We start from the raw sequence: 24,397 nt of genomic DNA, 5'->3' as shown, positions 1-24,397 counted from the left end.
GCAGGAAACTCTGGGCCAGGTGACCGTTCTTTATTCCAAATCCTGGTTTTGTCCCATAACTGGTTCTTTGGTTTGTGATGTTGGATTTCCACTACAATTGACAGGTGTAATATAGTACTCAAACTGCTAAAAGTTTTATAGTTAAAAATGCAACTTTCAAGCCACAGCAAGGCCTCCGAATTTAACATATTGCAGGAATGTATTTCAGATTTCTTTCATTTTGTTCTCTCAGGAAAACAAAATCTTTAGGTAATATTCTTTCATTGGAGTTTTTGTCGGACACAGACACGCACATGATCTTCAGTGAGGATGGGTCCCATAGTCACTGAACAAAATCCCCTTGCTGATTATAGAGTACAAGAAGAAGACTGGGCAAGTAGCTGCATTACAAAATATGTTTATATCTAGAATCTTTTCATATAGTAGTGTCTGTATGTAACCTGGTGAGGCCTGGAAGAAAAAGAAGGATGCAAAAACCATAGTTTGTTCAGTTTTACTGAAGTGTGTGCATGTGAAAATGTAAACGCTGGGGTTTTTTTCACAGGAGGTTTAATCTTCTTGGTTTGGCTATGGGCAAAATGTAATCATGTCCCTAGAGGAACTGGGTGATAGGGTTTTATCTCCACCATATTCTATAGGCTCCCAATCTCAGTCAAAAGACTATAAAGAGAATATCCTCAGCTCATATCACAGACCCTATACCTGACCTGAGCCATAAAAGCTTAAAAATAATCCATTCATATGCTCTTATAAACAAATAGTGCACTCTCCTTTGACATGGTGGCAGCCAACTGACCTCAGGTCACCTGTTCACAATTATCATCCATAAGTAGTTCATTGGCAAAGATTCTGGGTCATTCAGTATAATGGAAAATGTAAGGCCACCAGAATACCTTTAAATGGAAGCTAGACAAAAATATTGGTCCCAATGAGCACACATGACCTCAAGTCCATTGGCAGAATATGTGAATTTTGTGCCCAACAATGGCAGTTGCAATAGATTTGCATCATTATATTCACATGTCTAGCTACAAAAAAAAAGCAGTATTTTATTGGTTGCTGTGCCAACACCACTGGATTGTTTAGTACAAAATCTGAATTTTTTTTCCATTTCAAAAATAGCTGTCAACATGTATCAAAAAATGTATTCTGTACTTTGTTGAGCAGATTGTCTAAGTATGAAGTGACAAAATGAGATAGGACTTGATCTGTCCAAATGAACACTTTTTTCAAGCACTCTTGCTTAGAAGTCAGCAGAAGTAAGTGGAGAGAGGTCAGAGATCACGAGATAACTATGTTCACTAATTTTGTACATTAACTAGGTGTTCCACGTAGAAGTAATAGAGCCTGCTTTCTGAAATGCATGCACACTCCTATGTAGAGCCAGAAAAAAAATACCTGTGTCTGATTCCTCTTGGCTCCCTTGACATCTCCTCAAAACCCAGTGTGGGTCAAACACAAGGAACATGTGGATTGCCCCTTCAAAATCTGATTATCTTCGTAGACCATCTGTGTCATACTGAAAAATTAGTGTGGGTTGGAGGTAAAGCCGGCATGTTATTAGGTGGCTTAATTGTGCATGTGCATTTCTGGAGTAGAGTCCATGGATCCCCCAAAATGTTCTTCAGTCATGATGCTTGTGCACCCCCAAACATGATAAAAATTTGTTCTGCACGACTAGGGTGTGTGGGTATTTGTGGATGTGCAAAAATATACTCTGACTTCTCTTGGGACCCTTCTAGGAGAGTTATTAGTGGGGGAGAGACACATGGGGTGATAACATAACCCTCCTTCCCTTTGAAAATGATGAAATTATTTCTATCGCCCCCTCTCCCCCGTGAAATGGTTAAGCTCCAGCTCACTTCAAGGCTTCTCCTATAATTATAGACCACGCACAATCCTATAAGTGCAAGGAGGAATATTGGTTACTAGGAAGATAACCTGAGCAAGGAAATGATTACAAAAGAGGGGGATAGAGGTACATTTCTGTAAATTGCAGCATAATAGCTACCTAGATTCAGTGCTAGGGAGGCACTGGCATTTTAAAAAGACATGAAATTATCAACAATTTTGATTATGCCATTTTGTGTCATTTCTCATCTGAAATGATTAAAAAAAGAATAAAATGTCCTTTTGTGTCGTTATGGCATTATACTATGTACTTTTAATAAAGCATATGAGTTGTAAAAATATAGAACGCGAGATCATGTGATGCGATGAGCGGGGAGGACGTTCTGCCTTGAGCTCCAGGTGCCTTCCGCCTGTGTATCCCATAACATCGGGATAATGGAGCCCTTCTCTCCTGTTTTACACCCTCCATTTACCTTCCTTTTAAAGTGGGTGAGCCAGATTTGTTTGTGGAGTTTAACTGTGGGATATCAACGCAGCTCACTAGAAAGGAGAGGGAGAAGTTGAGTGCACCAGAAGGTAAAATGGCCACCATGCCCTGACCCAGTTCCCTCTATTGCTTCGAGCGATTCTATGCTGACGAACCTGACCGTGGCAGTTGTGTTGCTGCATTAAATTCTTGATTTGATGAGCTCTCTGCTCAGATGGCAGAGGTTAAAGCCTCAACCTGTCTCTCGGCTAGACACAGTAGAGGGCTGGGTGAGCGTGGTAGAAGACGATACCACGGTCCTTCAGATAAAACCCGCCTCGTTGGAAAAGTTGGTGACCTCACAGAATGCAAAATTAGATGACCTGGAAAATAGATCTTGGAGGTCTAACGTCTTATTTATGGGGTTTTCAGAACAGATTTCAGATGCTCAGCTGCAAGAAATTCTTGAGAACTGGCTGTCTTTGAAATTTGGTCTGCTGGCCTTGGTAAGCTGTCTTAAAGTTGAGTGTGCGCACCATGTGGGTGTAGCAGCAGCAGGCAATAAAAAAACCAAGGGTAGTGGTGGCAAAATTTCTCATTTATACCTACAAAGTACTCCTTATAAAGCATATCATCGGAAGTGGGATCTGAGCTATGAGGGAATGTTATGATTTTTCAAGATTTTTTCACCCAAAGTGTTCTTCGCTGTGGGGGGCTTTTATGCCAATCTACTCAGACCTGGTAAACTGGCAACTCTAATTTTCACTATTATACCCAGCTCTTTTAAAGATCTGGGTCAGATATGGTGTTCGGGTTTTTTATTCTCCTTTTCACCTGGACAGACTGGCTGTTTTCTTGTAGTTTGGATTGTGGGATTGCTGAAAACCCTCATTCGCCGTGGGGACCATATGATGTGGATTAGCATACTCACATATGTGGTCATTTTCAGGATTTTCATCGTATTTCTGGTCTCTGATATTTACTATGCTGACTCTTGGGGATGTTTCTAATGTCAGTTCTGTTTCTGTTGCAATTTGTTCATTAAGGGTGTGATTTGCTTCTGGGTAGTCACTGTTTTGTGGACGTACATGCGGAGCAATGTGTGGCCTCTCCTTATGATTTTTGGTTTCTGTTCCACGCGAGTTCCAAGGACCTTCCAGTTCATTTGTCCCAAAATATCTTGGTGAAATATATGCAATTTGGGTGGAAAGCCATAAGGCGGAGGATGTCACTCTCATGGAAGATCTCTCAATGGTTACTCTTGTATGATAATCCATAGTTTTTGCCTTGAAGGATAGTAGATTTTTTTGTACAGTTGACTCATGTGGGTCATAATACATTTCACGATTTTATTGACTATCAATGCCAGCAAGCTTATCCATTCCAAGATGCCAAGAGTTATTTAGTTTTGAGCCCAGTCAAATCTTTTACTATTTCCAAATTGTGAGTTTCAGTTCCAAATATTGTGGGCCTTATAAGACCCCTTGTTTATCGGGCTCATTTCAAAGGCTTTTGTCTTTATTTCGGGGATGGAAGCTGTCCTTGATAGCCTATATAAGTTTTGCACTCCATTACCTCTTATAAAATGTTTGGAGTATTAGCAGAGTTATAGAATTTGGACTTGGGGTTGGAGCTTGAGGATGAGGATTTTTTAGATGGAATTGCTGATTTTTACAAATCCATTCCTTTGGTTGGGTTGCAGGAACAGAATTTATGGGTGATACACAGGTAATTATCTCTCTTAATAGGGCATTTCAGATTAAACTTAGTTCTTCTCCTCAGTGTCTTAAATGTTCTGAGGCCCATGCATCTTTAAGTCATGGACTCTGGAAGTGTCCTCCAATTTATAGTTTTGGGAATCTGTACTGAAGTATTTGTCTACATTGTTGGGGTATATGGTCCCTGTGCATGCTTCTATTTCTGTCTTGGGAATCTTTACAAATGAAGTGAGTTGTAGTATTACTGCTTGCAAACTCTTGACCAAGGGGCCTTGTATTGCTTGGAAATGTATCTTGCTTAACTGGATCCTTTCATGGCTTACAAACTGGCTAAAAGACAGGAAATAAAGAGTAGGATGAAATGGACAATTTTCTCAGTGGAAGGGAGTGGGCTGTGGAGTGCCTCAGGGATCTGTATTGGGACCTGTACTTTTCAATATATTTATAAATGATCTGGAAAGAAATATGACAAGTGAGGTAATCAAATTTGCAGATGATACAAAATTGTTTAGAGTAGTTAAATCACAAGCAGATTGTGATAAATTGCAGGAAGACCTTCTGAGACTGGAAAATTGGGCATCCAAATGGCAGATGAAGTTTAATGTAGATAAGTGCAAGCAAGGTGATGCATATAGGGGAAAAATAACCCATGCTATAGCTACACAATGTTAAGTTCCATATTAGGAGCTACCACCCAAGAAAGAGATCTAGGCGTCATAGTGGATAACACATTGAAATTGTCGGTTCAGTGTGCTGCAGCAATCAAAAAAGCAAACAGAATGTTGGGAATTATTAGAAAGGGAATGGTGAATAAAACGGAAAATGTCATACTGCCTCTGTATCGCTCCATGGTGAGACCTCACCTTGAATACTGTGTACAATTCTGGTCGCTGCTGTTGAGGAGGTTTAGTGGACTCTGGGCCGGCCTGACGGAGAGAAAGGGAACAGTCTCTGTGCTAGGAAAGAGGCCGGGAGGCGGATACTGGGCAGACTGGTGGGAAGACTCTTCACCCTGGAAGCCCGCGCTCCCCCAGGAGGAGCCCGTAGGAGCCGGGCCGCTGGGACTTAGGCGAAGAGGGGAAATCCGATGAGACGATCCGAGGTCAAGGCAGGTAGCAGACGGGAGATGGTGGGAGCAGGCCGAGGTCAGAACCAAAGAAGCAAACCGAGGTAGGCAGAAGACCTGGAACAGGAGAAGAACTGGAACCAAAGACAGATCCCACGAACCAGGACTGGAACCGGAACCCAAGACCGAGACTGGAACTGAAGCAGGCGACTGGAACAGGAACCAAGGATCTGGACTGGAACAACCACAGGCAGGAACTCCAGAGGCACACAGCAACGAGGATCCGAAGCAACCTTGTTGCAAGGCATTGAACTAGAGCAGACGCCGGCTTTAAATATCTGCCGGCGTCTGACGTCACTGGAGGAGGTGGGGCGCCCAAAGGCGGAAAAGGCCCTTTAAATCCTGGCATTTCACGCACGCGTGTGCCTAAGGAGGGAGGGGCTAGCTACAGCGGGTCGATGGCGTCTCCCTCGTGGAGATGCCACAGAAGCTAGGCTTTGCCGGTCTGCCCGTGCCACGCAGCTGTCGCCCAAAAGTCAGAGCCGGAGCCTGGAGACCCGCCACGGAGCCCCTCAGCCCGGAGCCCGAAGGAACGAGGTAAGGTCCCGGTTGCGAGTGCCGCGACCGGGACCGCAACAGTATCCCTCCTCTTACGCTCCCTCTTAGAAGGCCCAGGTTTACTGGGATGCTGACGATGAAATTGGCGCAGTAGATCCTTATCCAGGATGTTACGGGCTGGCTCCCATATGTTGTCCTCAGGACCACAACCCTCCCAGGCAAGTAGGTACTCCCACCGTCGGAGATGGAACCGGACATCCAGAACCTCCCGCACTTGATAGGTAGGTTCATCGGGTACAGAGGGGTCCATGGAATCAGGAGCTTGGCGATGATACCTGGAGAGGATGAGAGGTTTTAACAGGGAAACATGGAATACATTATGTATATGCATCGAGGAGGGTAGACGTAGCCGGTAAGAGACGGCCCCCACACGTTCGGCAATGCGTAAAGGACCACAGTATTTCGGGGCCAGCATTCGGGATGGAATCCGGAGCTGAATGTTTTTTGTGCTGAGCCACACCGATCTCCAGGAAGGAAGGTGGGTGCTGATCGCCGGTGATGATCTGCCCATCTTTTCATGGCCCTGGCTGCCTTGGCAAGTCTCCCCTGGATGGATGTCCAAAGAGATTGTAGCTGCTGGGCGGACGCTTGAACTGCTGGAAGTGCCCTAGGAGTCGGCAGCGGTAGAGGCGGCCGCAACTGCTTCTCATAAACGGTCAAAAAGGGTGAACTTCCTGTGGCTGAATGGGTATGGTTGTTATATGAGAACTCAGCCCACTGTAACAATTCTGCCCAATTATTCTGTCTCTCGTTGACAAAGGAGCGCAGAAATGTCTTCAGGGAGCAGTTTGTGTTCCGTCTGCCCGTTGCTTTGAGGGTGAAAGGCAGTGGACAGGTTGAGTTGCAAATTAAATTTCTTACATAAGGCCCTCCAGTACTGGGCGGTAAACTGGGGCCCGCGATCAGAGACGATGTTCTGTGGAAGACCGTGGATTCTGAAGATATGTTGTGTGAACAAGCACGCTAGTTCAGGAGCCACAGGTAACTTGGGCAGTGGCACGAAGTGGGCCATTTTGGAGAACTGGTCAGATGACTGTATTCCCTTCTGAGGCTGGAACGTCCACCACAAAATCGGTGGCGATGTGGTCCAGGATTCCACTGGAATAGGCAACGGTTGGAGTAGACCCCCAGGGCTTCCCAGTTCGTGGCTTCTGAATAGCAAAGGTGGGACAGGAGTCCACGAAGGTGCGGATGTCCTGCCTCATGGTTGGCCACCAGTAGAAGCGATTTACCAAGTCAAGGGTTCTCTCACGGCTGGCGTGACCCCCAGTGAGAGAGTTGTGGGCCCAGATCAAGACCCCCCTCCGAGAAAGTCGGGGAACCACCGTCTTTCCTAGCGAACATACAGTGGTCCCGGAAAGATTGATCTTTGCGGGGTCCAAAATATATTGTGGCTGATCCTCCTTCTCCTCCAGTTCTGTTGTGCGAGACAGTGCGTCTGCTCGCACATTCTTGGAGGCAGGCTGGTAACGGAGTGTGAAATTGAAACGATTGAAAAACAAGGACCAGCGAGCCTATCTTGGATTCAGGTATTGTGTTTGGCACAGGAACTCCAAGTTTTTATGGTCTGTATATACCGTAACCAGATGGGTGGCTCCCTCCAACCACTGTCTCTACTCCTCAAAGGCGAGCTTGATGGCTAATAACTCCTTATCCCCGATACTGTAATTATTCTCGGCAGCAGAGAATTTCCTGGAGAAATATGAGCAGGGTAGGAGTTGACCGGAGTCAGTATATTGGCTCAGCACAGCCCCCCACAGCGACGTTAGATGCGTCCACCTCCACTACAAATGGACGGAGGGGTCAGGATGACGGAGACAAGTATCCTGTAGAAATGCCTCCTTGAGGATTTCAAATGCCCGGCAGGCTGAGTCCGGCCACTCCACTGTGTCAGCTCCTTTCCGAGTGAGAGCGGTGAGCGGAGCCACTATGCGAGAGTAGGGGGATGAAATGTCTATAGAAATTTGCGAAGCCGAGGAAGTGCTGTAATGCTTTTAAGCCTCTTGGCCGAGGCCAGTCTCTGATGGCAGCCACCTTCTCAGGATCCATCTGGAATCCAGTGGCAAAAACTATGTATCCCAGAAATGGAAGAGAATCTTTCTCAAAGCAACGCTTCTCCAACTTCGCGTATATCCATTGTCCCTGAGTATTTGTAACACTGTCGGACATGCTGACGATGTGAAGGCAGGTCACGAGCGTAGATTAACACATCGTCCAGATACATGATGACAGAAGAGTATTAGTAAATCACGAAGTACCTCGTTCATGAGGTGTTGGAATACTGCCGGGGCATTGCATAATCCGAAGGGCATGACGAGGTACTCATAGTGCCCATCCCTGGTGTTAAAGGCAGTTTTCCATTCGTCCCCTGGTCAAATGCGAACAAGATTATATGTGCCCCGCAAATCCAATTTGTGAAGAACCTGGCTCCCTGTAAACTATTCAGGAGTTTCGGAAATCAGTGGGAGTGGATAACGATCCCGTTTGGTGATGGCATTGAGACCCCGATAGTCAATGCATGGTCTTAGCGATCCGTCTTTTTTTCCTACAAAAAAGAAGCCCGCTCCTGCTGGGGATTTAGAAGGTCGGATGAATCCCTTTGCCAGGTTCTCTGAAATGTATTCGGACATTGCCTGAGTTTCTGGTAGAGATAAAGGGTATACCCTTCGCCGAGGGGGTGTCGTGCCTGGCAAGAGCTCAATGGCAAATCGAACGGCCAGTGCTGAGGTAGGATCTCCGCCTTTGTCTTGGAAAATACGTCGGAGAACTCGGCATACAGCGTGGGTAAGCGAGGGTGGTATGCAAGAGAGGAAGGACGGCGCTCTCGGAACCCTTAAGCAGTTAGAGAAGCAGAAAGAGCTCCACTTTACGATCTGTAATGTGTCCCATTGGATAATCGGAGAGTGCTTCTGTAACTATGGCATCCTAGCACCACGGGGTGGACGGCTTTCTCCAGAACAAGAAAGGCAATCTCCTCCGAGTGGATCGCCCCGCTGCATAAGGTTACGGGTACCGGGAAGCAGAGATCTTTCCCGGAAGGAGTGTTCCCCGGGTGAGGTGAATCCGCAGAGGCACTTCTCGAGGCAGAGAGGGATTCTGTAGCTGACGTACCAACTCCTCCAGAATGAAGTTGTCCCCGGCTCCCGAATCCCAAGAAGGAGTGGTTCTCCAGTGATCCACCCGGGTATTCCAGTGTGATGGGTACGGGTACATTGAGGAGCAGTGCTGGCACAACCTAGGAGTAGCTCCTCACGACCTCCTAGGTTCTGGCATTTTTCTGACCGTTCTTGCAGCGAACGAGGAAATGGCCTTTCTGGCGCAGTAAAGACAAAGGCCCAGAGTCGGCGATGCTGTCTCTCCTCTGCGGTGAATGGGGTGTGTCCCACTGCATTGGTCCTCAGTGGCAGAGTCGGGGCGTGCTTGCCCCTGGAGGGGGAGCTCGAAGATAGTGGTCTGGAAACACTGGAGCAAGAGACAGGGTGTGTCGAGCCGGTCGTAGTTCTCTGCCCTCTGCTGGAGACAGCGGTCAATGCGATCCGCCACCTCTATGAGGCCGTTGAGGTCCTCTGGGAGATCGTGGGCGGCTAAAGTCTTGTCTTTGATATGCCCGGCCAGTCCCCTCCAGGAATACAGCCCGGAGGCTGTCGTCACGCCCACCCCTACCTCTAGAGCAAGCGTGCGGAAGTCCGTGGCATAATCAGCTAAAGGGCGGGAACCCTGGCATAATTGCAGTAGTTCAGAGGTGGGCGTGGCATAGCCGAGCCGGCTCATCAAAGGCTTGTTTGAAATTGGTGATGAACTGCGGCAAGTTATCAAGCAAGGGGTCATTTCATTCCCAGAGTGGAGATGCCCAAATTAGTGCCTTCCCATCCAGCAATGACAGGATATACGCCACCTTCACGTATCAGGAGGAGGAAACTGCTGAGGGAGCAGAGAGAAACCGTATAAAACATTGGTTCAGGAAACCTTGGGCAGGTCTTAGCTTCTCCAGCGTAGTGTGACGGAGCCGGCAACTGGGTAGTTGAGCCAATGTTTATCACTGGAGGCTGGTGGCGTCCAGGTGGATAGCCAGCCGCTCTACTGTCGCGGCGAGGACATCCAAGCAATGCTGCTGTTGTTGTAACCGCTGGGCCATTCCAGGGATGGCCTGAAGACCTGACAAATCCGCCGAGTCCATGGCCTTGCAAACTGTTGAGGAGGTTTAGTGGACTCTTGGGCCGGCCTGAAGGAGAGAAAGGGTACAGTCTCCGTGCTGGGAAAGAAGCCGGGAGGCGGATACTGGGCGGACTGGTGGGAAGACTCTTCACCCTGGAAGCCCTTGCTCCCCCCAGGAGGAGCCCGTAGGAGCCGGGCCGCTGGGACTTAGGCGAGAAGAGAAGATGACTCACCCTGGAGACCCGAGACCCCCCCGGGAGGAGCCCGTAGGAGTCTGGGCCGCAGGGACTTAGGCGTAGAGGCGAAATCTGATGAGATGATCCGAGGTCAAGGCAGGTAGCAGACGGGAGGCGGCGGGAGCAGGCCGAGGTCAGAACCGAAGAAGCAACCGAGGTAGGCAGAAGACCTGGAACAGGAACAGAACTGGAACCGAAGACAGATCCTACGAACCAGGACTGGAACCGGAACCCAAGACTGAGACTGGAACTGAAGCAGGCGACTAGAACAGGAACCAAGGATCTGGACTGGAACAACCACAGGCAGGAACTCCAGAGGCACACAGCAACGAGGATCCGAAGCAACCTTGTTGCAAGGCATTGAACTAGCGCAGACGCCGGCTTTAAATATCTGCCGGCGTCTGACATCACTGGAGGAGGCGGGGCGCCCAAAGGCGGGAAAGGCCCTTTAAATCCCGGCCTTTCATGCGCACGCACGCCTAAGGAAGGAGGGGCTAGCTACAGTGGGTCGACGGCGTCTCCCTCGTGGAGGCGCCGCCGAAGCTAGGCCTTACCGGCCTGCCCATGCCGCGCGGCTGTCGCCCAAAAGTCGGGGTCGGAGCCTGGAGACCCGCCGCGGAGCCCCCCAGCTCGGAGCCCGAAGGAACGAGGTAAAGTCCCGGTCGCGAGTGCCGTGACCGGGACCGCAACAGCTGCATCTCAAAAAAGATATAGTTACGATGGAGAAAGTACAGAGAAGGGTGACCAAAATGATAAGGGGAATGGAACAGCTCCCCTGTGAGGAAAGACTAAAGGGGTTAGGACTTTCAGCTTGGAGAAGAGTCGGCTGAGGGGGGGATCTAAAAGAGGTGTTTAAAATCATGAGAGATCTAGAACGGGTTAATGTGAATCAGTTATTTACTCTTTCGGATAATAGAAAGACTAGGGGGCATTCCATGAAGTTAGCATGTGGCACATTTAAAACTAATCGGAGAAAATTCTTTTTCACTCAACGCACAATTAAACTCTGGAATTTGTTGCCAGAGGATGTTGTTAGTGCAGTTAGTGTAGCTGTGTTTAAAAAAAGGATTGGATAAGTTCTTGGAGGAGAAGTCCATTACCTGCTATTAATTAAGTTGACTTAGAAAATAGCCACTACTATTATTAGCAACAGTAGCATGGGATAGACTTAGTTTTTGGGTACTTGCCAGGTTCTTATGGCCTGGATTGGCCACTGTTGGTAACAGGATGCTGGGCTTGATGGACCCTTGGTCTGACCCAGTATGGCATGTTCTTATGTTCTTATGACTTCTGGTTTGCAGAAATGATGGATCTCTTGAATTTGGACTATCGGTCCTGGACTATGATGAAGAGGGGCAGGCAATCTGCCTTTCCTAGGTTTTGGGAACCATTTATTAAACAACTTCCAGTTGCATGGCAGAGAAGGTACATGTATGATCTGCCAGTGGATACCTCTAAGCCATCTGCTAGTTAACTGATTATTGTTTTCCTTTAAGGATGCTACCTATGTGTTACTTTCTGCAGCTCCTGGATGTATGGGAAGGTGAGTGGGAATACTCAGGGTTTAGGTGGGAGGGTTAGGGGTGTTACTTGCTATTATGATTTGTCATTGTAAAGTCAGTTCTTTTGTCTGTTAAAATCCAATAAAACATTTATAAAAAAAAGAAATAGAATGCATTAAAACAAAACAAATGAAACAATATAAAGAAGATAATGAAACGATAGAAATGGAATAACAAAATGATAGAAACATCATAAATCCAACATGAAAATAACATAATAACATGAAATTAATTTTTTCCCAAGCACGCTCCAACTTAGTACTGCTCCTGTACTGTGTTCATGAGGGGTATTGGGGGGGGGAACGACACTCGGGTGCCACAGATGCTGACTGTTAATAGCTCAGCAATTGTCCTCCTCCTCTCAAATGCATAAATGTATTGGTTTAGAAAGTTTGCTGAAGAAAGATAGTGTGTCGTGTTGGTCATCCATGCTTCCCTGGAAAAGTGCTAGAGACTGATGCTAAAGCTTGTCAAGGCCTAAGGAAGCTACTCTTGCACTGCTGTGTGATCATGACACGATGACCGTCTGTGCCTTCCCTTTACATTGAAATCACAAACTTCCTATGTCAGCAGTGCAAGAGTGGCTTCCATAGGCCTTGACAAGCTTGAGCATCAGTGTCTAGCACTTCCAGGAAGTATGGAGGACCAACACTTCACACTATCTTTCTTCAGCAACTTTTCTAAACCAATACGTTTATGCATTCCAAGCTGCTTGAAGAGTAATCATTTGGAGGCAGACCAAGTGCTAAGTTTTAGTGGCCATTTTGGACTTGGAAAAAGATTTTTTTTTATACAGATTCCTTGCTGGTTGAGGTATTTTATATTTAGAGATGGATTAAGGGTGCCTTGAAGCCCAGGGAGGTTCCCTGGCCATAAATAAACCCCTATTCCCATTGAAAAGTAAATACTGCTTATCATTACACTTAATCTAACCCTATGTGTGCCCCCTCAAGGCTTCATCCCAGGTGATTGTCCCATCCATCACCCCTACCCCCAATCCCCACTTAATCCATCACAATATATATAGGAAGTATTCCTGTACAGTTTGACTTTATATGAATCTAGAGATGTATTGACAGCTGGGTCCCACCATCGCTTCTTCCCTTGATCTATATTTTCATAAAAAAATTCAACAAGAGATTCCCAAGAGTCACTGTAATGTTTGCCGGTCACAGGGTCGTCCCATGACTGATAGCACCGAAGGCTTCCGAAGAGTCAGGCATGCTGGCTTGATACCATTGGCAATGCTGCTCCTGGGCCTCCCATAGGCATGCGCATACATGGTACAATGCCTTATGAAATCCCTGCAATGGGAAACCCGGCTGTTGGTGCTCAGTGATGACATCACGCTGCTGGGTATAAAAGACCCAGCCATACCCCACAGGATTGCTTCTGTAACAGGTCTCCCTGCTCGGACGCAGTACGTGCTGCTCCTGAGTTGGTTCCTTATTCTGCTGTGATTTCTAATGCTGCTTTTGTTCCTGTCTGCTGTGCCTTGCCTGTGTTGTCCAGTCTGCCTTGCCTTGCCCGCATTGCCCAGCCTGTTGCGGTCCTGGCCACGAGCACCGCGACCAGGCCCTTACCTCCTTGTTCCCGGACCTGCTCCCGCCTGCGGAGCCCTGGCTTGCGGCCTGTTTGGCAGCGTCCCCGCTGGGGCTGCGCCGCCGCGAAGGTGCCTGAGGACGTCCTGCTCCTAGGCGTGCGTGCGCGCCACTTGGGCGCCTTTCTAGCCCGTTTCCCGCCAGTGGTGACTCCACCCAATTCCTGACGTCAGACGCTGCGGCCTTGATAAGCCGGCCGCGGCCGTCCAGTTCGTGCCTTGCAATAGGTTAGTTTTCCGGTTTCCTGTTGCGCTGTGCCCCAGAGTGACCCGCTTGGCTTCGTCGTTCCGTTCCTGCTACAGTACCTGCTTGGTTCCTGCCTGCCTGCTACGGTACCTGCTTGGTTCCTGCCTGCCAGCTACAGTACCGGCTGGGTTCCTGTTTACCTGCTCTGTCCTGGCCTGGTTCCAGTACCCAAGTCTTGCTACAGTTCCTGCCTGGTTCCAGAACCCAAACCCAGTTACAGTATTGCTACTGTCTTAGTCTGGTTCCAGTTACCTGTCCTGATCCACAACCTGCCTAAGTCCCAGTGGCTGGGCCCCTATGGGCTTCTCCCGGGGGGGAGGGGGGGGGGGCTTCGGCTTCCAAGGGTGAAGCCACCTAAGTCCCAGCGGTTGGGCTCCTACGGGCTCCTCCCGGGGGAGTACCAGCTTCCAGGGTGAAAAGCATCTAAGTCCCGCCTGAACATCTGCCTCCCGGCCTGCTATTCATTAGAGACATTGACCATCTATTCCCCATCTCCAGGAAGTCGGCCCAAGGGTCCACTAAACTGAGACTCCCACAACATATTGCAAGGCCACGGACTCAGTGGATGCACCCGCTCCCTCGGATCTGCCCGGGATGGCCTGGCAGATGCTACAGCACCAGAGCTACATTGATACTTTGGCAGCCACGGTGGAATGGCTATCCTCGCACCTGGAGTCCTTGCCTCCCACTGGCAGGGCCCCCGAGGATCACGGCTCTTCCGTGACTCAGTTACCGGCACCCTCCTGCTACGCTGGTGATTTAAGGACCTGCCGCGGCTTCCTGAACCAATGTTTTGTACGGTTCTCCCTGTTGCCCCGGCAGTTTCCCTCAGATGCGTTGAAAGTGGCATATATCTTGTCCTTGCTCGATGGGAAAACCTTGATATGGGCTTCTCCTCTTTGGGAAAACAATGATTCTTCACTAACGGATTTACAACTGTTCATCACAAACTTTCGCCAGGCCTTTGATGAGCCTGCCCGAGTAGCCACGGCTATGTCTGATCTGCTGCAACTTCGTCAGGGGGCACGCTCCTTGGCAGATTACGCAATGGAGTTTCGGACTTTAGCCCAGGAAGTAGGTTGGCAAGATGGTAGTCTTAAGGCCATCTTCCTGGAAGGCCTCTCCGGACGCATTAAGGATGAGATTGCGGCTCGAGATCTGCCGGAGGACCTCAACGCCTTGATTGAGATGGCTGCTCGCATTGACCGCCGCCTACAGCAATGGGCCAAGGAGCAGCGCTGCTCTCACCACAGTCCGGCTCGTGGGCCAAGACCTGCGCCCTCTCCTAAGAGTTCTCGTCCAGACGCTCCCACCTGCGAACCCATGCAGCTGGGACGGGCCCCGCTTTCTGCTGAAGAACGACAACATCGCCGTTCGTTGAAGTTGTGTTTATATTGTGGCCAGAAGGGCCACTTCTTGGCACGCTGCCAGGAGCGTGCGGAAAACGCCAAAGCCTAGGAGGTCGGGAGGAGCTCCTCCTAGGCTGTGCTACAGCTCCTCAATGTACAGTTCCTGTTACTCTGGAATACCCCAGAGGATCCTTTGAGAGAATGGCATTCCTGGATTCCAGAGCCGGAGGTAATTTCATCCTGCACGATCTAGTCTCCCAGTTGCGGATTCCTACACATAGACTGGAGGTCCCATTACGAATTACCTCTATCCAGGGGACACTCCTTCCTGGTCCCGTCCAGATGTCCACGGCACCCATTACGGTCCGCGCCGGGGCGATCCATTCGGAGGAGATAGCCTTCCTAGTGTTGGATAAGGCTGTCCACCCTTTGGTGCTAGGGTTGCCGTGGTTACAGAAACACTCGCCCACGATTCAGTGGGATATGCTACAGATTGTTAAGTGGAGTCCCTTCTGCCTGGCTAATAATATGAAAGTGCCTAAGACTCCCGCACTTCCGTTGATGCACACTGCCGTGGGTCCCCCTGCACCTTATGAGGACTTCACGGATGTAATCTCCAAGACCAAGGCGGAGATCCTTCCGCAGCATCGTCCGTATGACTGTGTTATTGACTTGCTACCTGGTACTATGCCCCGCGAGGAAGGGTTTATCCCTTATCTATACCTGAGACTCGGGCCATGTCCGAGGACATTGCAAGAATTTGGCCAAGGGATTTATCTGCCCATCCAAGTAGCCTGCAGGGACAGGCTTCTTTTTGTCAGCAAGAAAAATGGCTCACTGAGGCCATGTATAGACTATCAAGGCCTAAATTCGATTACCAAGCGAGACCGCTACCCGCTCCCACTAATCCCGGAGCTCCTTGATCGGCTTCAAGGAGTGAAGATTTTCACAAAGTTGGACTTGTGAGGGAGCATACAATTTGGTCAGAATCTGTCCCGGAGATGTGTGGAAGACCGCGTTTAATACCCGAGACAGGCATTACGAGTACCTCGTGATGCCTTTCGGCTTATGTAATGCCCTGGCGGTGTTCCAGCACCTGATGAATGAGGTGTTACGGGACCTTCTGAACACTTGCGTAATTGTTTATCTTGACGACGTGCTAGTCTACTCCCAGGACCTGCCATCACACCGTCAGCATGTCCGTCAAGTGCTCCAGATACTTAGGGAGCATGGCCTGTATGCGAAACTGGAAAAGTGCAGCTTTGAGAAGACCTCCCTGCCGTTCCTAGGCTACATAGTCTCTGCAGCAGGCTTTCAAATGGATCCTGAGAAAGTGGCGGCTATTAAGAATTGGCCCCGGCCGAGGGGTCTTAAAGCGTTGCAACGCTTCCTCGTCTTCTCCAATTTCTACTGTCACTTTATTCCCAATTACTCTCGTATTGTGGCTCCATTAACTGCCCTCACTCGAAAGGGGGCTAACGCGGTGGATTGGCCAACTTCTGCCTGCCAAGCTTTTGAGGCCCTCAAAGAAGCCTTCTTATTAGACACCTGCCTTCATCATCCGGATCCCAGCCGGCCCTTCGTGGTGGAGGTTGATGCCTCCAATGTGGCCGTAGGGGCCGTACTAAGCCAGTACTCTGATTCTGGACAGCTGTTGCACTGTTATTTCTCAAGGAAATTCTCCCCAGCAGAGAGCAACTACTGTGTTGGTGACAAAGAGTTGCTAGCCGTGAAACTTGCCCTGGAGGAATGGAGATAGTGGTTGGAGGGAGCCAACCATCCGGTTACGATTTACACTGATCACAAAAACCTAGTATTCTTGAAGCAAGCGCAACGCCTGAATCCAAGACAGGCCCGGTGGTCGCTGTTTTTTGATTGGTTTGACTTTACCTTATGCTATCGACCTGGCTCTAAGAATGTTCGAGCTGACACGCTTTCGTGCTCTTCTGAGGTCGAAGAGACTCCTGACACACCTCAGTATATCTTGGATCCCATGAAAGTAAGCCTTGCTGCAACCTTGGTGTCCTCCCAAGGGAAGACCGTCGTTCTGCGTTGCTCCCAGAGAGCAGTTCTCGCTTGGGCCCATGACTCCCTCATGGGGGGTCATGCTGGTTGGAAAGGGACTTTAGACTTGTTAAACCGTTTCTACTGGTGGCCAACGGTGAGACAGGACGTCCAAGCCTTTGTGGGCTCATGCCCTACTTGTGCTGTTCAAAAGCCGCTCATCGGGAAGCCGGTTTCACCAACGCCGATGGGAATACTTGTTTGCCTGGGAGGGTTGCCGATGGGAATACTTGTTTGCCTGGGAGGGTTGCGGACCCGAGGATAACTCATGGGAACCGGCCCGTAATATCCTCGACAAGGACTTATTACGGCAGTTCCATCTGGATCACACAAGTAAACCTGGACCGGCTAAGAGGGGGCGTAAGAGGGGAGGTACTGTTGCGGTCCTGGCTGCGAGCACCGCGACCAGGCCCTTACCTCCTTGTTCCCGGATCTGCTCCCGCATCCGGAGCCCTGGCTTGCGGCCTGTTTGGTGGCGTCCCCGCTGGGGCTGCACCGCCGCGATGGTGCCTGAGGATGCCCTGCTCCTAGGCGCGCGTGCGCACCACTTGGGCGCCTTTCTAGCCCGTTTCCCGCCAGTGGTGACTCCGCCAATTCCTGACGTCAGTCACCGCGGCCTTGATAAGCCAGCCGCAGCCGTCCAGTTCTTGCCTTGCAACGGGTTAGCTTTCCGGTTTCCTGTTGCGCTGTGCCCCGGAGTGACCCGCTTGGCTTCGTCGCTCCGTTCCTGCTACAGTACCTGCTTGGTTCCTGCCTGCCTGCCTGCCTGCTACGGTACCTGCTTGGTTCCTGCCTGCCTGCTACAGTACCTGCTTGGTTCCTGTCTGCTTGTTACAGTGCCTGCTTGGTTCCTGCCTGCCAGCTACAGTACCGGCTGGGTTCCTGTTTACCTGCTACAGTCCCGGCCTGGTTCCAGTACCCAAGTCTTGCTACAGTTCCTGCCTGGTTCCAGTACCCGAGTCTTGCTACAGTTCCTGCCTGGTTCCAGTACACGGGTCTTGCTACAGTTTCTGCCTGGTTCCAGAACCTGAACCCAGTTACAGTATTGCTACTGTCTTAGTCTGGTTCCAGTTACCTGTCCTGATCCACAACCCGCCTAAGTCCCAGCGGCCAGGCCCCTACGGGCTCCTCCCGGGGGGGCTTCAGCTTCCAAGGGTGAAGCCACCTAATTCCCAGCGGTTGGGCTCCTACGGGCTCCTCCCGGGGAGTACCAGCTTCCAGGGTGAAGAGCATCTAAGTCCCGCCTGAACATCTGCCTCTCGGCCTGCTATTCATTAGAGACATTGACCATCTATTCCCCGTCTCCAGCAGGTCGGCCCAAGGGTCCACTAAACTAAGACTCCCACAACACAGCCTGTCCTGCCTTGGTCAGCCTGTCTTGCCCGGTCCAGCCTGCTCTGACCTTGGTCCCCCTTCATCCCAGTTCTTCTTCAGGATTGGAATGAAGGGGGACTGGGATGACCCAGTCCTTCTCTATTCAGTATTGACTTCTGCCTTGGGCAGTTTTGGACTGCTTTGGACCCAGATTTCCCTTGCCTGCCGCCTGCCTCTTAACTCAGCTATGAGCTCTGTCTACACTCTGCTTGCTGCCTGCTTTGACCTCCAGCTAGCTCCTGGTAATTGTCTTGTCACAACCTGTCCAAATCTTAGCCTTGCTCTGGACTATCTCACCCTATATGCTCTGTGGGACCCTTGCTTAAGTCCTCCCAGCCCCTGGCACCCAAAGGCTCAACCTGCAGGGAACAGGGCTGGTATAGGTGAAGCTTCAGCCTAGTCCCAGACCAGGGTGAATTTGCCAGCTGCTGGCATAGGCCTAGTAGGTTCGCCTACTAGGTTGCTCAACCGTGCCACAACATAAGGGTCCACTGTCCTTACAGCCACTAGGAACTTCCTCCAGCACATCACTACATGAAGTTAAAAGGTAGTCATCAAACAAAATGTTTCCTATTCTGGGGCTGATTATAAAGCAGATATCTCCAATACAACATTGATTTATTTAGTTTCAATTTTGAATTTTTTAAATGTATATTTTACAGCCTAAACCAAAGCTTTTCTGAAAGCAGCAGCTCATCCTCTGCATTCTACTTGGTTCTTTTGAAGGGGGGAGGGGATAAAGAATTTGTTTCCACCCAGTTGTTTCCTCCTGCTTCTTTGGGCTTCTAGCTCAATTGGATCCAGTCTCTACCAAGGCTATGGTGCCATGTGCCAAGAGCCTTCATTCACAACAACTATAGGGGTTTCCTACAATTTTAAACCCCCTCCCATCTAGTCTAGTTACCATATTGACTACATAAGGTCATGCTTAGGGAACCTTCAATCCACCACCTCAGTTGCTCCAAGATATTGTGCTTGGATTACCCAATAGGCACAGATTAGGGGTCCCTAGCCCTTTTAGGTTGATGCTTACATAGCTTATATAACAGTCCCTCCAAAATCTAGTAGATTTGCAACCCAGGTCCGGCCAACAGATGCCACCCTTGTTCAATAACTGGAACTCCCTTCTGCCCTAGGGGCTGTACATATTGTCACCACACCAGCCACATCCACCAGCAAGCACAAGGTAATCAGTCCCATATCTCTTGTAAAGCTCTGCCATGGGGCCATTGTGCCAACCCCTATTTAGGCATTGCTCATGCCATAACTATGATAGGGAGCCCACTGTCAAAAAATTTTAAAAATTACAAAACCAAAGCAAGCATCTCAAATACAATCATCCACAAAACAAAAACAAAACTCTATCCCAGATTGTCACCCTGAAAAATAAGTGTTCCTTAAAGTGATGTAGGTATAGACTAGTTGGTGTTAGTCAGTTCTTGTACAGTATTTATTTTATTTTTTATTAAACATTTTTCTATACCGTCGTTAAGTTAAATACCATCACAATGGTTTACAGAAGGGCACGATAAAGAGAAATATGGGTGGTATAGATTACAAATTCCTCTTGTGCCATCATAGTACGGTAACAATTTAAAATAATAACTAGGTGTGTAAGTTAAACCTGATTGTTAGGAACAAATTAGGCAGTTTGATTTTAACATTAATATGCTTATGTAGGTTACTAAAAACTTCTAGCTTGGTGCATCCTTATCGCTCAACTGTTTTTCTCCTTTTCTTTATCTTTATAAAATGCTTGTTTAAAAAGCCAGGTTTTCAGATTAGTTTTGAATAATTTCAGATTTGTCTGTAGTCTTATTTCGAGTGGCATGGTATTCCAGAGTACAGGACCAGCCAGTGACAGTTCTCCTTCCCTTACTTGCGTGAGATTTGCTGATTTGACAGAGGGGACAGTTAGTAGAGCTTTATTTGCAGATCTCAGGTTTCTTTGTGGTACATGCACGCGCAGTGCCGTGTTAAGCCAGTCGGCTTTATCATCGTGGATTAGTTTATGGATTATACAAAGTGCTTTATATTGTATTCTTTGTTCAATTGGAAGCCAGTGGAGTTCAGCAAGTGTTCCTGTAATATGCTTTGCTGTTTTACGTGCAGGTGGCTTCTCATGCAAATGACATTGCTCATTGCCATCTTGCAAATATTGTACTGTAAACCAGGGCTGTTTGTTGTGTCCTCACAGAATATATGATGAACAACCTTTGTTGCTTCTGGAAAAATTCTAGTAAAAAGAACGCTATCAGGGTGGGGAGGGCTCAACAAATAGGTGGTACAACAGCAACCAGTGGAATGGGAGAGAATACCGGAATTGGGGAGGGAGACCCCTAGAACTGGAGAGAGAGGGGAGGAAAGAGCATTTGAAATAGACCTGAGGGTAAAGAAGAGAGCAGCAATGCTTGGGAGGCAAAAGAGAGATCATCAGAGGAGAGGAAAACAAGACCAGTGGCAGATTAAGACCCTCTGGGGCCCTAGATACCAAGACTTCAGAGGGTCCCTGCCCCTGTAGACTGACTTATATAAACTATGTAACCATCAACCTAAAAGGGCAGGGGACCCCTAATCTGTGCCTATTGGGTAATCTGGCATTGGACAAGATGTCTGGACCTGCAGTAGACTCTGCCTCCCAAGCACAGTATCTTGGAGCAACTTAGGTGGTGGCATTGAAAGTTCCCTAAGCATGAACTTATGGGTCAGCAGAGCACCACAGTCTACTTGCCACTCTTCCTCATCCCCTCTCTTAGATTCCAGGACATAGTGAGGGCTCCTCTGCAGTGCACCAGAGGAGCTAGCAATTTTTTGGCTATGCTGAGGAAAACAGCTTTGCTCTTCCTGCCTCCTTGTTGGTGGTGTGATTGCAGCTGCCACTGCACAACAAAACCTTGAATAGTCTACAATTCTTAGAGAATTTACTTTGAATGAAAGAAAGGTTTTGTACAGTCTCCTACCTTTAACCTCAATCCTTCCTCCCAACCAAAGGTTTGCATAATCAAAGCAATCATTTGCAGTGAATTAATATTACCTGTCTTGTCATCATGGTCTTCAAAGTCCACCATAACAGAATGGCCGTTGTTGGAGATGCTAAGAGATGTGCATAGCTCATAGGAAATCACCAGGGGTTTCAAGTTGGGGTTATAAGTTGTTTGAGAAGAAACAATATCAATAGGAGACTGGCGATCTCCTTGGGCAATAGGAAATGACTTGTACCACTCAGATGGACCTTTCAGCGGAGAGAAAGGAGAATGCAGTGAGTTCACTTTTGCATGCAGAAAATAGATTCAAGCATCTGGGTTATGAAAAACACATCAATTAGCATTTAGAAAGAGAAAATCCTTTTCTATTTCTGACTCCTATCTTCCTCTTGAGAGGAAAGCAGCATGTGAAGTTCCTTTTTTGATTGAAGTTCCTCCTTTTTTAGCCATCCTCACCAGAAGTTGGTAAATCTGAATGCCTTATCATAAACCTCTGCCAGCAGCATCCTGGGCACCTGAACTATTAGTTATAATTGGCTGCAGGGAAATGGGATTTTATTTCAGGAAAAGGGACGTGGCCAGAATAAAGCATCGCTGTAAAGATAACGTAATGCAGCACTAGGAATGAAATTGGCATGGCACCATGCAGAAAAGTGGCATTTTTAGCATAATATTCCTGTTTTAAACTGCATCTCATGAGCCGCCAGAGAGGGATCTTGTAGTTGCTCAAGAATTTGAATTGGGAAATTGGGACATCTCTAATGAAACTGATTATCTAAGAAGACAAAATATTATTATGTCCAGGATGTAGTGTGTAGAATTTTATGACAAATGTAACCTGGAAATTTCTTTCTGTCCCAGATTTTAAACATTTCATACTCCACTTGATGAAATAATAACTTATTGGTAGGTAAGAATCTTTCCTTTGAGCAGGAATTATAGATTGTTTTATTTATTTATTGTACAGTATTGAAGATTTTAGATCAGCTACAGATGTAAATAAAAGTTGAATTAGCACACGTTTGTAATTTGTGAGCAGTTGCACCAATCTTTCAGGCTTCAACCCAAGCTACTGATCATCTGTGCAGCTTTCCTAAACATGCAGAATTCAATTCTTTCTTTCTTTGGATTTATTACCTGCGGTTCCTGAATAAGACCACCTTTAGAATTTATATTAGAGAGAATTCACTCAGGTCATGCTTATGGCCCATCACAGAAGGAGGTTAGCTTTGTGGTTCTGAAGACTGCACAAAGATATATAAACACCAGTAGGAAAGGAGCTAGCAACCTCCCCTCCATCCCATCTCCACACCCCTCTCTCCTGCCGGAAGCACAAGCCAAGGAATACAAGGGATTGAATTGTGAATACTTATGGTCAATGCCTTGACGGGAGGGTTGCTGCTGTCTGTGCCTTTCAGACTTGTGCTGTCATGTAACCATTTGTCTATATGTGCTGCTCTATGGCCAGAAGATGCAAATGATCTTTTCACAATTGTGGTTCTTTTTTTGTTTATGTTACCATTTGTATTTATTTAGATTTATATTCTGCTTTTTGCACTACTTCAAAGTGGATTATATTGAGGTACTGTAGGTATTTCCCTATCCCCAGAGGGTTTACAATCTAAGTCACAAGGAGCAACAGCAGGACTCAAACGCTGGTTTCTTGGGGCATAGCCCATTGCTCTAACCACTAGACTAGTCCACTCCATAAAAGATTATCTACAAGTACATGGTTTCCTAATGCAAAATGTCTTTAAGGGCCAAATTAATTTAAAAAAAAGAATTAGATCAAGTATAGCTGAGATTGTGATTTAAGTGAAAGATTCTTCTTTTCTGCTATAGGAAAAATGAATGACATAGAGCACAGAATCTGACTCCTCTCCCCCACCAAACACGCAAAGCCCGAACTCTCTTCTGTCAAGTATTAAATTGCCTCCACTTCTAATCTTTCTTATAAACTGCGTCCAGAGTTCCTGATGGGACACACATGATCAGTCCAGAATCCCACTAATGGCATTTAAAACGCCAGATAGAGCAGGGTCTCAGGTGATTTCCACCCCTCCCCCCCATTCTGACCCCAAAACCCCACATTTTTGTTACTATTCCGGGAGTAGCTCAACAATCTGAATGTGGGAAACTGGGTTCAAATTCTCCCACAGTGACAGACAGCCAGGGGGACGTTTCTAACCTCACCGTCTGGATCCAGAGGACTCGTAATCAGGATGCAGATAGATTTTTTTTTCAATGAAATGGGATATCTACACGCAGCTTTCTGGTACATGTATCCTCTATCCAAATCATCTCCTAGAAAGCAAACCAATTAATCCTGATTAATCTTTCTTTGGGGGCGGGGGACACGGAAAAGCTTTTGAGGCTAAAGGTACTGCTAGAAGAGTCACTTCTCCCGTCCAAGGTGTTGCAGGCTGGCTGCTGGCTCATCCATCAGCACTCCGGCCCCCGAGGACGGGGAGAGATCGAAGGGGGTCCTTACCATCGTCTTCTCCGTATCCCCAGCAGTGCTGCCCGGTCATGATGCGGCTGGAGCTCAGATCTGGGCTAGGAAGGCTGCGAGGCTGCAGCTCTACCTGCCTTTATAATGGCCCGTCAGCCTCTTAAAGGGACCGCCAGGAAGGAAAAGTCTTCCGTTCTGTTCCTCCCCCGCCCAGAGAGGGATCGGCTCAGCTCCTACCGCCTGTGTCGGGGATCTAGCGCACCGGCAGCAGCAGCAGCCGAGGCACAGGGGAGTTCCTCTCATAGGTGGCATTGCCTCTGGGAAGCACTGCAGAGCATCTTTGGCTTCTGGAAAATCATCCTAATGATCATGTGCACCTTCCAAACCCTGCGAATTATTTGATTTGGTTTTGCAGCACAGAGGAGCTGGTCTCTTGTCATCAAAGTTCTTTAAAGGCTCCTATGAATTCAGGAAAGGGAGTAGAACTTGTGCCCCTCTCCCCCTCCTCATAAAAAGGGAGTTATAAGGAAGCCCAGCTGGTCCACCATGATAAATGTGAGACGGTAAATGAGAACTGATTCAGATCGTAAAGAGTCAGTAGATACCTCTTCACTGGAGTAAGACGTCAGGGTGCAGAAAAATAGGGAAGGGAGCA

The 24,397-nt window shown here is 48.1% G+C and overlaps 1 protein-coding gene across 2 annotated transcripts in view; it reads right to left on the bottom strand.

The window, feature by feature from the left end:
• The window catches only part of CA7 (carbonic anhydrase 7), an 87,544-nt gene extending 63,723 nt beyond the window's left edge, over positions 1-23,821 (bottom strand). For both annotated transcript variants that reach the window (XM_029610624.1, XM_029610625.1), the window contains exons 1-2: positions 23,782-23,821; positions 21,341-21,538 (exon numbers count right to left, since the gene is read on the bottom strand). In XM_029610624.1, coding sequence (XP_029466484.1) covers positions 21,341-21,538; positions 23,782-23,821 — 238 coding nt within the window. The remainder of the gene's footprint in view (positions 1-21,340; positions 21,539-23,781) is intronic.
• Between the last annotated feature and the right edge of the window lie 576 nt (positions 23,822-24,397).

This window comes from Rhinatrema bivittatum, chromosome 7 (genome assembly GCF_901001135.1).
Source record: "Rhinatrema bivittatum chromosome 7, aRhiBiv1.1, whole genome shotgun sequence".
Classification (NCBI taxonomy): domain Eukaryota; kingdom Metazoa; phylum Chordata; class Amphibia; order Gymnophiona; family Rhinatrematidae; genus Rhinatrema; species Rhinatrema bivittatum.
This window is presented reverse-complemented; position numbering and strand designations above follow the sequence as displayed.